The sequence below is a fragment of the Onychostoma macrolepis genome, chromosome 06, assembly GCF_012432095.1.
Source record: "Onychostoma macrolepis isolate SWU-2019 chromosome 06, ASM1243209v1, whole genome shotgun sequence".
In the NCBI taxonomy this organism is placed as follows: domain Eukaryota; kingdom Metazoa; phylum Chordata; class Actinopteri; order Cypriniformes; family Cyprinidae; genus Onychostoma; species Onychostoma macrolepis.
Genome location: NC_081160.1, coordinates 6085206 through 6101375, shown reverse-complemented (window position 1 = coordinate 6101375; position 16170 = coordinate 6085206). Strand labels below are relative to the sequence as shown.

The window sequence follows — 16170 nt, the reverse complement described above, 5'->3', positions numbered from 1 at the left end:
TTTTAAAAGCAGACATATGTAAACAGTGCTAAACACAAAATTCAAAAGATTATTTTTCTTGTGGGTCCACTCCATCTGTACAAACCCATTAAACACTGAACACTTTTACACAGCTCATTTATATTGAATAATGTGAAGTCACTACAGTTAAAAGTCACTGGGGCTAGTTGTCACAGGTACTGTCTCACAGTAATTATAAGGTTTTGTGTCAGACTTCTAGCTGCAAAAATGGTTGTTTACGTGTTGGTTTTGAAGACCTTGTTAAATTTTTTTAAAATATTTTTTGCTAATTGCTGTCCTACAAACTAAACAGAAATTGAACTGAAGTTGAACTGTTTTTAGAACAAAGGTACTTTAAAAAAAGAATAGGGATGTAGTTCATCCATTTATATCAACTGAACTGCCTGTTGGCAGAATAATGTTTTGAAATGTTGTTATCCTTTTAATTTCTGTAGTTTTATTTATTACTAGTACTTATTGATAACAATTGTTTAACTGTTCAAAATGCTATGAATAATATGTTGATTAATGGCAGGTTCCCATTTTGACAACTTACCCCATGTAGCGTGATAAGAAGCCCAGAATCTTTCCTGAGAAAATACTTTTTGTGGCATAATATTAATTTTTTTGGCCTTTTTGTGCTTTTAGATGACAGGACACTGTTGGGTGGAGTGGGATAGGCAAAGGACCCTGGGTCAAGATTTAAACCCAGGTCAGCAATGGTATATTCCTAAACAGAAATTGTCTTTCAATAAACCTATTCTGAGAAATATTCACTGGACCTGACAACTAGTCCCAGTCTGTTCTATATAGTATATATCAGGGGTGTCCAATCCTGCTCCTGGAGGGCCAGTGTCCTGCAGAATTCAGCTCCAACCCTAATTAAACACACCTGAACCGGCTAATCAAGGTTTTACTAGGCATACTAGAAATGTCCAGGCAGATGTGTTGAGGCAAGTTGGAGCTAAACTCTGCAGGATGAAGTTTGGACACACCTGGTATATACATAAATTGTTTAAATTAGTTAGAAAAGTAACTGCTTTGCAAGAGAGCTCTTTACCTCAAAGAGCTAAAAAATTACTTGTTTTGAGCTTTTTCAAGGAGTTTAGGATGAATATCATAGCATCTTCACTGTATGCATTCTATACATGTAGTCATATCTACACAATCAGAATATGTGCTTAATTGAGAACATTACAGACAAAAATCAGGCCATGTGCAGATTTATTTATGCACATATTTCCTCGATTTCATCCTCGTTGTCTTCAACCTTGTCATCGTTAACGATTCCCTCATCGATGCTCTCCAGACGGACCCTCTGTCCATCCGGATAGCATGAGCTCCTCTGTGCGGGTTGACACGATGAAACGCTGTCAGCCAGAGACTCTGTACTGAACAGCAGAAGTTTGGCATCGCTCTCGATGGCTTTCGCCATACTGGATGCAAAGCTGTCAATCACCTGGTGTATCTCCACCTTCACCAGGCACTGAGACTGATCCTCATCTGCTGGAAAATAATGTACAGAATTGGAAATAAGAAATGGCTATTCCAAAAACCATTTGAAACCCATTTTATGTAATGTGAATTTGAAAGTTCAGGTGCTATAGAGTTTCTATTCTTAAAACTACTTATTTACAGAGGTAGTTGACTATACCTTTAGACTGCTGTTCCACCTGGTCCTCAAACATCACTGAACTCCTGCGCTTGCTGACTAAAGCACAGTAGTGTGAGCTTTCTGCTCCTTCAGAACAGTTATCCAGCAACATGATATCTGTACCTGCAGAGTGACCATTTCAAAACAAAACACTTTAGGTAATAGATGAATTGTTTTTTTAAGATACCCTTAAATATATATGCATATATACCACCATTCAAAGGTTTGGGGTCAGTAAGCAGCACAATATAGATATTTATCAGCATATTAGAATGATTTCTGAAGAACCATGTAACACTGGGAACTGGAGTAATGGCTGCTGAAAATACAGTTTTGCACCACAGGAATAAAATACATTTAAAAGTAAACAGAAATCATATTTGAATCAAATATATGCAGCTCTGGTGAGCATAAGTGACGTATTTTAAATACATAAAAAATCACCAACCTCAAACTTTTTAAGTTATGTAAATATACAATTTTATCTACACACACCTGAGTCCTGGGAAAAACTGAAGCCAGTGTCTCCTGTGCTGCTGCCAGCACCTAAAAGCTGGCCTCCACCAGCCAACATGGCCGTCAGGTGTGGAGACATACCAAGATCTGCAACACAAAGACGAAATCAAAATCGAAACTATTTACTTTGTTGGCGCACATTACTAGTCTTGAGGTGAACAATTCATCTGTGCTAGTTAATCCAAAGGAAAAAAAATTGTTTGTAAAAATCAGTATTCATTAACCAAAATTAATTGGTTGATCAATTGTTTTGAGAGAGAGATGACAGTTGCATGTGTGAATTACCTGCACTGCGTCTGTGTGTCTCTCTCTACAAACAATGAAGCTGTAAGTTTAGTTACTTCAAAACAGTGATTTTACCCCCTCGTTACTGAGGAATATAATGTAGCGATCATGTACCTAAGCTATTTTATTAATTAAAGGCACTTAAAGGCAGTGATGGCAAAAGGTTTCCGTCCTCCTGAATGTTTCTGTGTTTGTACAGCACGATCTACGACCTCTCTCTCTCTCTGTGTGTGTGTGTGTGTGTGTGCGTGCATCAATGAAAGCAATGCATTAATACAGAATGGTGATTAAACTGACTTGGAACTACCAGTGCATTAAATGGTTTTATATTACGGGGCCGTTAAATGTTTGAATCTGATTGGCTGACGAACATTCTATGGTGTGCAATTATTTTCAGGGAAACACACGGCAAACATTCCAGGCAGGTTTTGACCGCATTACATGACCATATCATTTCGCCAAATTATTTGAGTTATTTCAAAGTTCCTTACAGAAAAGAACCAAAACCCACAACGACACTGGCCAAACAAATAAATATAGTAAACAAAAGGATAAAAACGACAGATCGTGTGAATGTTTTTGCCACAAAATTACATTTTATAATGTATGGAAAGCACATACTCTATCTCTCCCGCTCTCTCCCTTCATAAGCGCTAGCACTACTCTGACGATTTTATCAGTAAGTTTAACAACTTAAAAACTACATGACTTCTTTTAAAGCAGCTTTTGCCCTAGGTGCACTTGTACATAGTTTTTCAGGTAGCTTTGTAGATAGGTCTCTTGAAGCATCTTGGAGATGTCAGACTCCTTGACTTAAAACCTTTTTTTTTTTGGTGAAAATTTCAGTGGCCTAAGACTTTTGCACAGTACTGTGTATATATATATATATATATATATATATATATATATATATATATATACATACACGCACACATAACCATGAAATTATGTGCAAACTCCCTATTCAAACAGTTGGGGTAAAACATTTCACCTGTGATTCGGTTGGAGATGCTAAAGAGGCGGGACTTCCTGTGGCGACTAATGAATGATTCCCGGTAGTGGCGGTCAGCACAGCACATGCCAAGCAGCTCCTTCCTTACAGTTTTATTCCACAGCCCATATATGAGAGGATGACAGGCAGCACTGATGAACGACAGCCAGGTCACCATCGTCTCCAGTCCTGGTGACACACTTCCTCGCCCCCATACCGCCTCAGTGCAGATCACTACCACATACGGCCCCCACGTCATCAAGAAGGTGCCAACCACCACCAAAATGGTGACCAGGGCTTTACACTGGCTTCCAGCGTAGATCAAACCTCTTCGGCTCCCGACGGAAGAAACCGAGGCGGTGGAGTTCTTTCGTCCGTTCCTATTGGAGGACGGGGGCTCCTGAACTACCACAACTGTCCCACAGTGCACCTTGCGAGCTTTGTGCCGTGCCACGCGGAAGATGAGGCCGTAGCACACCAGCATGGCAAACAGTGGAATCAGGCAGCACCATGCAACCCAGAATGCAGTGTAGCTGACGTCACGATACCAGGCCACGGTACAGGTCTTCTTGAGATGGTCAAACTCAAATGTGGACCAGCCAAACAGAGGAGGCAGGCATCCCACCAGAGAGTGCAGCCACAGGTAGACTATGGCCACCGCTGCACGATTGCCTGTGATCTTGATAGGGTAGACCATTGGGAACAGCACAGCATAATACCTGACAGAACACAAAACACGGTTAGCATAGATATCAATATGTTCTAACTCTGACCTAAAAGGAACAATTGTGCCAATAAAATCAAACCGGTTTTGCATGTGTTGTGCACAGTGTCAATGATATCAAACCTGACAGCGGTTGTATCTACAGAACCTTTTTTTTTAAATTAATTTATACATTTTTGTCATGCAGTTTTGATATTTTGGGCTATTTGGATTTTCTTAATGTGTTGTTTCAGACTATAAAACAACCAAAATTTTAACTTTTAAAGTGTTTATTTTATTGCACTCAATCTATTTTCACCTATAGAATTTAATTAGAATTTATATATTTAAAGGCCATTTTCTCAAAATGAGTTTTTTCTTTTGCACTAAGTAAACAGAAATCTCCACTTCAGCAGCACTTACGGTTTTTCTAGTTGTATTCCATTCTATATTCTGAAGGTTTTTACAGAGGGGGTCGTTCATTGATCTTCATCGTTCACATTATTTATTTAATGTTATTCCTAAAAACATGGTGAAAACTGATTTTATTACCTGGTTGCTGACCCAAAAAACCCTCAGTAAAAACCTTTGACTCTAATGTGTCAACAAAATGAAACAAGAATTTTAAACCTGGATTTATCCAATGCAGTTTTCTATTCTGTTCAAAATTCATTTAGTGATTCCAGACATTTCAAGAACTGTATGTTCCTTAATTAAAAGTTATTAAGGGGAAAAAAATAATTTACTTGATTTGATTTGCATTTTTTTATCATTTACATTTTATGATTATCAACAATTATTTAATTTTATGACTAAATGCAGTCCTCTTGGAGGTTTTACTGATTAATTGCTTAAATTTTGGTCTGTGCTGGTTTGATATCATTTAACTTCAGACTTGAAACATGGGACAATGACACGACAGTCATTTTTGTGCAAATTTATGCTATCTGTGCAATCCCCTCAAATGCAATTTATACAAGGTTGCTACATCTCTTACAATAACAGATAATTTACGCTTTTTATGACAAGAAAATGTTTGGCAATGTCATGTTGTGCGACTGCCCAAAAACTTGATATTCATGAATCAAATTGATATATATTATTTGATATTTATTCAAATATATATATATATATATATATATATATATAATAAATTACCTTGAAAAATATATTTAAATATTTATCTGGAAATACTGATTAAAATCTCATGTATTCAATTCAATGTTATAGTCATAAATTAACACTCCTCATTCATGCTACTTATTTTTAACAGTATTGATTCAAAATATCTAATTTTGTGTTTCATGGGAAAATGAAAATCTTGTAGGTTTGGAACAACATGAGGTTGAATAAGCTGTTATAATGCACAAAGCATCAGATCAAGATTTCTTCTCAAGTTTTAATATGTTTTCTAATGGTTTGTCCCTATCGACACATACCAAGCATAAAAATAAAGGCATCAGGGGCCAACAAACCAGACAACAAAGCAACCATTCATTTGTACTTCAGCTACAGGATGCAGAGTTTAACGTCTCGACTCCTGATTACAAAAAAACGGTTTAATATAGAACAGCGAGAGCTGTTGGCCAGAGATTATTTTTGCATGGTACAAATGCATTCACTCCTTACCTGTCGATGGCAATGGCTCCCAGTGTGAGCATGCTGGCAGAGCTGATGAGCAGATATAACAGTGCCGTGAAGTTGCACCATACAACACCAAACAGCCATTCTCTATTAAGAGAGCTGGCAACGACAAATGGCAGCACCAGTAGCGACAAAAGGAGGTTGGAAAGCGTTAGGCTGAAGACAAACTTATTGCTTGGTGTTAAGAGGTAGGGCTTCCGATAAAGGGTCAACACAACAAGCAGATTGCCCAGACAGACAAACAAGGCAATGGCTAATATGACGACAGACTCCACGACCCAGGCGCTGCTGTCTCTCACGTCTGTGGTGTTCCCCAGTAAGCTTTCATTGCTGCTGGTGTTCATGGTAAACACGCTATGTCATCCAAATGCAGACCAAGGATATGTTTGCAGAGGCTGGAGATCCATTGCTTTATCCTCTCACAAAGATGTCTAAGAAAGTTAAAAATGTAGTTGGTTATGATTGTTGAAGTACATTCAAAACCTCCTGTGCATTCCTAAAACTGAATGGGGACTGAAGCAGTCAATCTCAAAAAAATTCAAAAACACCATAAATGGCAATTCTGTTACTTATGATAAGAATATAAGTCAAGTTATTATTATTTTTTTAATATATTTTGAAACAACCTGTGACTTATATTTTAAAGAGACTTATATGATTCAATTAATGATCAAACTGCATTTGGATTTGTGCTGAATGATGTACATGAACCCAATTTTATTTGTATAGAGCATTTCCCACATGCCGTTATTTCACTGTTGCCGTTTATAGTAATAGTAATGTATAATGTAATGTTTATATTTCAACACTTTTTTGCTCATAATACCATAGTTCATATAAATACATTCAATATATTTACACAGGCTATACATTGTTTGGGGGACAATATTGGGCAGGATAACTTTGAAAAAGTACTGAAAATAAGTTTTTTTTTTTTTATTCAATTAATTGAATACATAATTGGAAGATTAATCAGTTATTATGAAATAGTTGCAGCCTTAACCCCAAATCTTCTGAAGCCATATTATGAGGCTTTGTTCATAAAACATGGCATATAGAGTTATTTTGAGTTATGGATTACTTTTATGATAACTTTTTTTTTTTGTTGTTTTCTGTTGTTGTGTGGACAAGCAGCTTGGACATTCTGCAAAATATTGCAGAAATAAAATTCATCCAGGTTTGGAACAAACATGAGGGTGACTATATATTCATTGTTCAGTTGACTCTTCTGTAATTTTACAAATATAATCACTAAATCAAGCGCAAATGTAAGAGCTAAGGTACAAAATAACAACTTCCAGCACTCTATTACTACATCTGAACACGGATCAGATAGCCTCACAAAAGTGTAATAAAGCATTTACCAACATAAAAACGTATTGTTACTACGGTGTACATACAAACAAGTTGTCCCAAGCAACAAGTTACTAAAACTAAACATCTTACCATTAAATTAAAGTGAATTGCATGCAACTCTTTCAGAACTTGAAATGTTATTTATTTTGATATGACACTCCTCTTTACGTTATTATTGATGTATTAAGCCCCAAACGGTAAAAACAATATAAAAACCTTAAGTATAGTTTAGTGTTTTAGTATAGAGAATGATCAAATAGCTTATTAGATGAAAGGATATCTAACAATTCTGATTTAACAAAGACCAAACACAAAGTTCAATGTTAGTACACACAAAAAAAGTTTTGATAGGTAACAGATATTAGGTAACGTAATGACAACTTCTGACCAACTCACCTCGCTGCTCTGGATGATATTTAATCTCGTTTAAAGTGTCGGTATCGTGATTTTATTCCCAGTTTGGCGCTGATGAGTCTCAGAAACTACCACCGCAATGGCGGCTCAAATCTCCCCGTCTCTCTCAGCCTGTATACGACTCTGTGTGTGGTCTGTCTTACGCTGGAGTCTCTATAGACTACACAATAAAAAAGCTCTATTGCATTTCAGAAAGTTTAAAATCATATGTATTACCGAAACCTACTTTCAAATGGTTTCGTGATGCGCGTAAAGTTGTAGTTTACTTTTAACAAACTGTGTTCATAAAATACAGGTCACCGTAACAAGACGGTGGAGTGGGTTTAGATATCGCAGACATAAAAAGAGTGACAGTGCGCGTTTAAACTTTGATTTGCAATACTCTATTATTTCTCTTCTTCTGTTATTGTGGAATTCACTTTTGGACCACCAAAGAAGATTAAAGATTCCCGCAGGTGACGTCACACAAGTCACATGACTGCGCTTGGCCAATTACCGACTTCCAAACTGTATAAAGTTCCGCCCTTTCTGTTTGTGTCTGTAACCGCGAGCAATCATGGCAATATCGAAATTGAAAGACTTTCCACGTCGCATATCTCATTCGAAGCACGTAATAAAGCCATTAACAATAAATAAATAAATAATCACGCTTGTAGGTTACTGGATCCATATTTTATTTAGCTCATTTTGAGAGAATCGATAATTATACGAAAATTTCTCGTGTGTCCCTCATAATCATATAATGTGTATAAATCATTATTTTTACGAATGTCCTAAATATTCAGAGAGGATTATTTATTCGCAGTATGAAATGGTCGAAGAACACATTTTATTTTTTTCTTTGTATAATTACAAAATTATTTGTGAAATAAAAGCAGATTGCATTTTCGATCAGTCCTCTTGAACTGTTTATATTGTTTTTCTTCTCAAAGTTTGTTAGTCCAAATCGCTTCTCAAAGCTTTCTATATGCATAAAATGAAATAAAATCAAGTTTGTACACATTTTGCTTGTCAACGATGGGTGTCACGTAATATCGCGATATTTGAGATGCGGAAGTGTTTGTCAGATGATTTAGGTCATGTGGTGTAGCTCGATTAGACGTTCTTTAAACAGACTCTGTATGTAGTGTTAGTCAAGTATAATTCATTTGAATCTAATTCATTGAATTCGGAGATCTTGGAGACGCTTCTTCCAGCATGCAGAACGTTATAAACTCGGTGAAAGGCACAGCTTTGGGAGTGGCGGAGTTTTTAACGCCAGTTTTGAAGGTAAGGCGATGAGTGTTAGCATGGTTTGCAGGCTGGATCCTGTAGCTGCAGCATAAACCAAGGTGTTTAATGAGTGTGTACAATTCGAGCATTGACCTGTAAGCATGAACCAATGCTATGTTGATGTCGGTAGAGATCAGCACGAGCAGGCGTGCATGTCACAACATCAGAAAACATGCAACCTGTCAGATGGCCCAAAGTTCAATAGACGCCATATATATTTGACTGACATATATTTTAGGAAAAATAAACGGAAAATTGCATGGAATGTGAAATGTGATTTAGTTAAGGCCGTAAAAATGTCATGTTTTCTTCGTGGAGTGATACATAAGATGCCACATCACTCAAAGTTTTGTAACAACACGGTAAACAGCAGTACATGTTAACGTTGGAGTTAATCTATAGACTCTAATGTATTACTAAAATGTATTACATGTTACATTTCATTACATAGACTTGAATAAAAGCATCTACAAAATGGATAAATGTAAATTAAATGGGAATGTATTGCTACAGTTTACTGTAACTCCATGACCACTATAAATTCACATTCACAAATACTGGAAACAATGACATTCTGTACAGTGCAAAATATTATTCATTTGTGGGCCGTATCTATGTTGACCAACTAGACAACTTTACTTTGGTGACAGATTTAAATTTGCAAATAGGGAAGGGATAGTTTGTCAGCTGGCTTTTGAGATGGCAAAGCTGTCTCACACACCCAGGCCATCTACATTGTTCAACCCTGTTATAAAGACTAGTTAGAAAATGGAAATCATTTTGATGTATCTCCCTTTTCCAGGAATCTAAGTTTAAAGAAACTGGTGTTATAACTCCAGAGGAGGTGAGTGTGCATTTTGATTTTATTACGGTGAGAAATACACAGTTTAGTAGGATTTACACACAATGATTCAAGTACAACTGTGTTTTGTGTTCTGTGCAGTTTGTTGCAGCCGGAGATCATCTGGTTCATCACTGCCCCACATGGAAATGGCAAGAACACACACACACACACACACACAAGCACAAACATTGTGCTGTTTAATGAGGACATTTTTATTGACTTCTCTATTGTTTTATATGCAGCTAGTTATAAATGGTTATAACCTATCCCAAAAAGAAAGCTTTTTGCATATTTACAATTCTTGCATCTTTGCAAAAAAGAAAAAAAGATGTTGCCAAAGGGAGGTTTTGTCAGATTTACTGCTGGGTGCAAATTTGTCTCCATATTATGGCTAAGTAGGTACACACACACACAAACATATAAACAATACTGTGTTATACAGAAACAATCAAAAGTTTGCAGTACAATATACTCTTCGGTTACACTTTATATTAGGTGGCCTTAACTATTATGTACACACACACACACACACATTGTATTGCAAAACACTTTTGCTGCTTTGAGGTGGGATATATGGGTAAGGTTAGGTACAGGTTTGGTGGTTTGGGTAGGTTTAAGGGTGGGTTAAGTTGTAAGGGATGGGTCAACAGTGTAATTATAAATGTAATTACAGAAGTTAATTACAGACGTAACTACATATAGGTATTTTTTTTAAATATAAGTACAATGTAAAAACATGCATGTACATAATAAGTGCATTGTACCAAATAATTAATTTAAATGTAAGTACATAGTAGTTAAGGCCTTTTTTGCTATTCATATTTTACACATTTTTACAGTAATTGTAAAGGCTTCATATCTATGAAATAACAAATTAACTAATACCAATTATACTGTGACCAAAATGTTAAATCTGCTTGTGGCAAAATTCATTTTATGCATTTAAATTAAAGTCTTTAGGTAAAAAGGTCTTTAAGGTCTTAAGAAACAAATTCAAGTCCAAACCTTGGACTGGTAGTATAGAGATTTACGCTAGTGGTTCTCAACCAGTGGGGAAGATGGCTTAAATTATTTAAAGTAATTAAATTAAGCTAAAACACACAAAACTCAAGGTAAACAAACATTATATTTATGAAATATAATGTTCCCTCAATTTGTGTGACTTGGAAAATCTTGATATATGAGGGAATTTTAAAAGTGTTGACTTTAAGTCATAAAAATCTGTTATTTTTGAGTAAAACTTCATATGAGTATTTACTTTTTTTATGCACATACTCTTTTTGTGGCTTTTTATCGTGTTGAGAATATATTTTCTTTACTTTTAGGGCATCTGGAGAAGAAGCAAAGGTGAAGCCATATCTGCCCAAAGACAAGCAGTTCCTATTAACCCGAAATGGTAAAGGAAGTGAAAGTCTTATTCAGTTTCTGAAACGTACATTCCCAAAGTATAAACCAATTTTAATTTGTTGTGTGAAGCTGTGATGAATGTTCTACAGCTGTTTTGTAAATGTCACAATATGGCTCAGTTCCATGTTACAAGCGCTGTAAACAGATGGAGTACTCTGACGAGCTGGAGGCCATTATAGAAGAGGATGATGGAGATGGGGGATGGGTGGATACCTATCATAACTCCGGTATGAAACCAAATCTGAACAAACAGTATCATGTGGCCATTAAAAGCATGTTTTTGTCATGCTTAATTTTCTGACAGACATTCTCATCGACTCTTTTTGTGTTACTAGGTGTTACAGGGGTGACAGAAGCAGTTCGGGAAATCTCTTTGGATAATAAGGTAGGCAGCCTTGTGTTGACTACTTCAAGAATGATGAATTGCATGATGAATGAATTGGTTTAAAGTTGTTTCTGAAAATTTACTTACCCTTAGCCTAGGGTTAAGGCTATCCAAGATGTAGATGAGTTTGTTTCTTCATCAGAACAGATTTGGAGAAATTTAGCATTACATCTCTTGCTCACCAATGGATCCTCTGCAGTGAATGGGTGCCGTCGGAATGAGAGTCCAAACAGCTGATAAAAACATCACAACACAAGTAATCCATGCAACTCTAGTCCATCAATTAACATCTTGTGAAGCAAAAACCAGTGTCTGAAAGGAACAGTTCCATCATTAAGATGTTTTTAACTGTTGCTTTTGGCTAAAATATGAATCCTCTATCCATAATATTGCTTTCTCCAATGAAAAAGTTGTCCTGTCTTAATCTGAAGAGAAATATGCGCACATCAAGCACTCTTTACAAGTGAAAACAGCTCTAAACAAATATGTCTGTGGATTTTGATGTGAGAGAATAACAGGGGATAGACTTTTCACTGGAGGAACTGTTATTATGGATTATGAATTACAAACACACAGGTTTTTACTAAACAAGACATTAATTGATGGACTGGAGTGGTGTGGATTACTGCGATTGTTTTTATCAGATGTTTGGACTCTAATTCTGACGGCACCCATTCACTGCAGAGGTGAGCAAGTGATGTAATGCTAAATTTCTCCAAATCTGTTCTGCATCCAATGCTCATCTTGGATGCCCTGAGGATGAGTAAATGTTCATTTTTGGGTGAACTATTAATCATATTGTGTTTATGTAAATATATATTGTTTTGCATGTGAAGGACAATATGAATATGAACGTGCAGACGGGTGCATGCGGAAATGGTGATGAAGATGATGAAGAAGAAGGAGAGGCAGCAGACATGGAAGGTAGCTCTGAATGTTTTGGTTTTCATGACACATTATCAGTCAGTAATAACAGCCATAACTGGTAATTGTACACTTTATATTTATATTTCAGAATATGAAGAAAGTGGACTTTTGGAGACAGATGAAGTAAGAAATTATCCTCAACATGAGCTTTCAACATCAAGATTTGCTTTTGCAGAATTATTCATTCATATTCTTTGTTTAGGCAACTCTTGACACAAGTAAAATGGCTGATTTAAGTAAAACCAAGCCAGAGGCTGGAGGGGAAGATGCCATTCTACAGACAAGAACTTATGATCTTTACATCACATATGATAAATATTACCAGACCCCAAGACTATGGCTGTTTGGATATGATGAGGTGACTTTGCTTTATTATGCTCTGACGTGATGGCAACATGTAAACACATTTCCTGCAGTACTCCCTTCACTTAAATAAAACACATTTTGTTGAAACCCTGCATGATGTGCTTATTTTTCAGGACAGACAGCCTCTAACGGTGGAGCAGATGTATGAAGACATCAGCCAGGATCATGTTAAAAAAACAGTCACCATTGAGAATCATCCCCACCTGCCCCCACCTGCTATGTGCTCTGTGCATCCATGCAGGTAAATACAAACTTTACATGCATCTACCTCTCATTTACATTTACTTATGCCATGGTCTGTCTGAATACTGGATTCTGATTGGCTGGCAGGTGTTGATTAAATTTGTTTAACTGCACAGGTAGTTCCAGGTCAGTTTAATCACGTTCCATATTAATGCGCTTCCTATAAACATTGGTAACCATAGTAACATGCAGTTACAGTTGAAAAGTAATACAGACGAAAATAACTGTCATTTTTATCGTTCCAAATATTATTAACATCTTTAATATGTGAATGCTGGCAAATGACCATGGCATAAACGGGATAATCAACAGCTAGCTGTGCATTAAAACGATTTGGATGCACTCCGCTGCACGTCGGGTGGTTCTTCACCTCCACGTCATGCATTCAAATCGTTTAATGCACAGTTGATTATCCCTTACATCTAGCTCTCATTCAGTCAGCGAACTAAAAACCTGCTCTCTTGATTTTATTTGTCAGACATGCAGAGGTGATGAAAAAGATTATCGAGACAGTGGCAGAAGGAGGAGGAGAACTTGGGGTCCACATGTATCCTTTCTATAAAAAAAATAGGTTGTAATAAAATATTATATGTAGGGGTGTGCCCGAAGCCGAATACATTATTCGGAAAGGCACGGATAATGGCTTCAAAAACGAATAACGGATAACGGATAATTCTGCCCGAATATTCGGCTGAGGCTGCAGCACAGGTTGGTGTTTGCTAGATAACAGGTGAGCCAGGGGATCAGCGTGATATTTACACAAACCTCTAAAGTCACGCAATAATGAGTGTGTGAAGTGAATGAATTTAAACTTTATGAATGAAAAGAGCACAAATCAAACACGGCTTGCTGTTGCCTCTCCGTACAAGAATATTGGCTCCGACTGTAAGAAGATATTTAAATAAACGTTATAATCATAAAAAAATATATATTTTAGTTAAACATGGCATATTTGTTTAGTGATAACTACGAAAAAAAAAAAAAAAGAGGCTGTAAAACCATAGACCTAACAGTCTTATCAAGTATAACTGTACAAAGATCCGGTTCAAGCTTCGCCTACTTCCGTATTTTATCCAAATACAGATACAGACACAAATACTGGCTTCGCTGCTCACCCCTAATTATATGCATAAGCACAACGCACTATTGTTCAAGTCTAGGGTCGGTTAGATTTTTTTAAAGTTTAATTTTAAGAAATCACTAATCGCCCAAGCTGCATTTATTTGATCAAAAATACAGTACTAACAGTAATATTGTGAAATATTTGTACAATTTAAAATAACTGTTTTCTATTTGAATATATATTCAAATTAGTGCTGTCAAATGATTAATCGCATCCAAAATAAGTTTTTGTTTCCGTAATATGTGTGTGTTCTGTGTATATTTATTATGTGTATATATAAATACACACTCGTACAATACATGTCTATATTTATATTCTTTTATTTATAAAAACTTTTATTTTGTATGTGATTAATCGTTTGACAGCACTAATTAAAATGTAATTTAAATTCCTGTGATGCAAAGCTGAATTTTCAGCATCATTACTCCAGTCTCCAGTGTCACATGATCCTTCAGAAATACTTCTAATATGCTGATTTTCTGCTCTTGAAAACAATGTTGAAAACCGTTCTGCTGTGGAATTGTTCAAAAGAACAGCATTTATATGAAATAGAAGACTTTTGTAACATTATGTCTTTACTGTCACCTTTGGTCATTTTAATGTGTTCTCGTTGAATAAATGTATTAATGAATACTTTTGAATGTTAGTGTACACTTCTAGGCAAAAAAAAAAGCATGCCTAGTAGTGTGCTTAAACTACACACATCTTGTAGATTTATTCTTGTTGTTTATGTTGTAATGAACAAATGTTTATGTTGGCTCATGAGTAACTTTTTAAAATATTTTTATAACACAATTTCCCTTAACTTTAATAACTCCAGGTATCTTCTGATTTTCCTGAAATTTGTGCAAGCTGTCATTCCTACAATAGAATATGATTACACAAGGCATTTCACCATGTAACTTACCGTTACACCCACAACTATGACAACAAGTATTGTTACTGCATTGAGAAAGCAGCGACAATATAAAACTCAAAAGAGACACTGTCCTGGAAAGATGCTGGGAATGTTCTGTGAAATGCTTTGGAGGAGATCTGCTGAGTCTGATGGTTAGCCACACACATTTAAATCCAGTTTTCCCAACTATTCTTCAGCTTAAACTCTGTATTAGCCACTTGCTCTTAATGCTGTCCTGAAACTAAAAGTGTTTTATTTTATATTTACTTTTCAAAAAAAAAAAAAAACTATGTGACGCATAACGAGCCATTCTCTTGTTTTAATGGCAAATAATAAATGGCTGTCAAAATATGTGGGTGTTATTTGTATGATCAGAATCTTTTGGTGTGAGCTGAGCTTTGTCTTTTGTTGGATGTATCAACTTACATGCCAGCTTGTCTTAACGCATTGTTCTTTGAATGTTGGAATCACTGTCATGAATCCAGACCATTTTTGTGGTAAAACATATTCACAATCCAAAAGTCAGCATCTGTAGAAGTGATACATACCACAATTATTGTATGTGTGGATTTTAACATATTGTTGACTTAGTATAAAAGAGGAAGAGAAGCTGGAAAGGATTTCAACCTGTTGAAAAAGCTTATTATGTGTTTCTGTCATGATGGTCCATAGATAAACATACAAATTTATATCATGAATATAATTCTGTGTAGTCTTTTAAGGTAGTTGTATGCATTCTACATTTTAATGCAAAATTGAAAACTCATTATGCTCTTAATTGTTTGGCCCTCAGTTAATAAAACTCACTTTTTAAGCATATTTACTATATTTGTGTTCGCTACTCTCGGGCTGGAGAAAATCATAATACTGTAACATAAAACAGCAGCAAGGGCAGCATCGCCTTAAAAAAATAAATTAACAAATTATATCTATATTATATATATATATTATTCGTAAGTCACTTTGGATAAAAGCGTCTGCTAAATAACTAAATGTAATGAATATATCTCTCTCTCAAAATAAGCCCTACATCAGACAGGGCCTGATGAGATAATTTGAGCACAGTATCCTCTATCCCTTGTACTATATATATATATGTGTGTGTGTGTGTGTGTGTGTGTGTATACATATACAGGGTATAT

General features: G+C 35.9%; 2 protein-coding genes across 3 annotated transcripts; one reads left to right on the top strand and one right to left on the bottom strand.

Annotated features, from left to right (window-relative positions):
• Positions 1 to 1214: 1214 nt before the first annotated feature.
• Positions 1215 to 7982, bottom strand: gpr161b (G protein-coupled receptor 161b). Of its 2 annotated transcripts, none has more exons than XM_058779797.1 (6): positions 7546 to 7982; positions 5779 to 6224; positions 3447 to 4165; positions 2150 to 2257; positions 1655 to 1777; positions 1215 to 1506 (listed from the first exon to the last, which is right to left on the bottom strand). In XM_058779797.1, the coding sequence occupies exons 2-6, from the start codon at positions 6135 to 6137 to the stop codon at positions 1229 to 1231; spliced, it is 1587 nt and encodes a 528-aa protein (XP_058635780.1). In that variant the 5' UTR covers positions 6138 to 6224; positions 7546 to 7982; the 3' UTR covers positions 1215 to 1228. The 2 variants fall into 2 exon arrangements, with proteins under 2 accessions (XP_058635780.1, XP_058635781.1); XM_058779798.1 differs by having other exon boundaries at positions 1215 to 1503.
• Positions 7983 to 8611: 629 nt separating this feature from the next.
• Positions 8612 to 15731, top strand: atg3 (autophagy related 3). The gene is made up of 12 exons (XM_058780325.1): positions 8612 to 8832; positions 9638 to 9679; positions 9779 to 9828; positions 11005 to 11075; positions 11206 to 11313; positions 11422 to 11471; positions 12308 to 12395; positions 12487 to 12521; positions 12601 to 12756; positions 12878 to 13005; positions 13486 to 13554; positions 14951 to 15731. Exons 1-12 carry the CDS (start codon positions 8761 to 8763, stop codon positions 15030 to 15032), a joined length of 951 nt encoding a protein of 316 aa, XP_058636308.1. The 5' UTR covers positions 8612 to 8760; the 3' UTR covers positions 15033 to 15731.
• The last annotated feature ends 439 nt before the right edge of the window (positions 15732 to 16170 follow it).

Bases quoted from the DNA above. Each gene is read 5' to 3' on its own strand.
- gpr161b (XM_058779797.1), bottom strand. From the start codon at position 6,137: ATGAACACCAGCAGCAATGAAAGCTTACTGGGGAACACCACAGACGTG. The intron at 2,258-3,446 runs GTGAAATGTTTT...TTTGTGTTGCAG, and splicing joins CATCTCCAACCGAATCACAG to ATCTTGGTATGTCTCCACAC. The intron at 1,778-2,149 runs GTGTGTGTAGAT...GTCACTCTGCAG, and splicing joins CAGTTTTTCCCAGGACTCAG to GTACAGATATCATGTTGCTG.
- atg3 (XM_058780325.1), top strand. From the start codon at position 8,761: ATGCAGAACGTTATAAACTCGGTGAAAGGCACAGCTTTGGGAGTGGCG. The intron at 9,680-9,778 runs GTGAGTGTGCAT...TGTTCTGTGCAG, and splicing joins GTGTTATAACTCCAGAGGAG to TTTGTTGCAGCCGGAGATCA. The intron at 12,522-12,600 runs GTAAGAAATTAT...TTCTTTGTTTAG, and splicing joins GACTTTTGGAGACAGATGAA to GCAACTCTTGACACAAGTAA.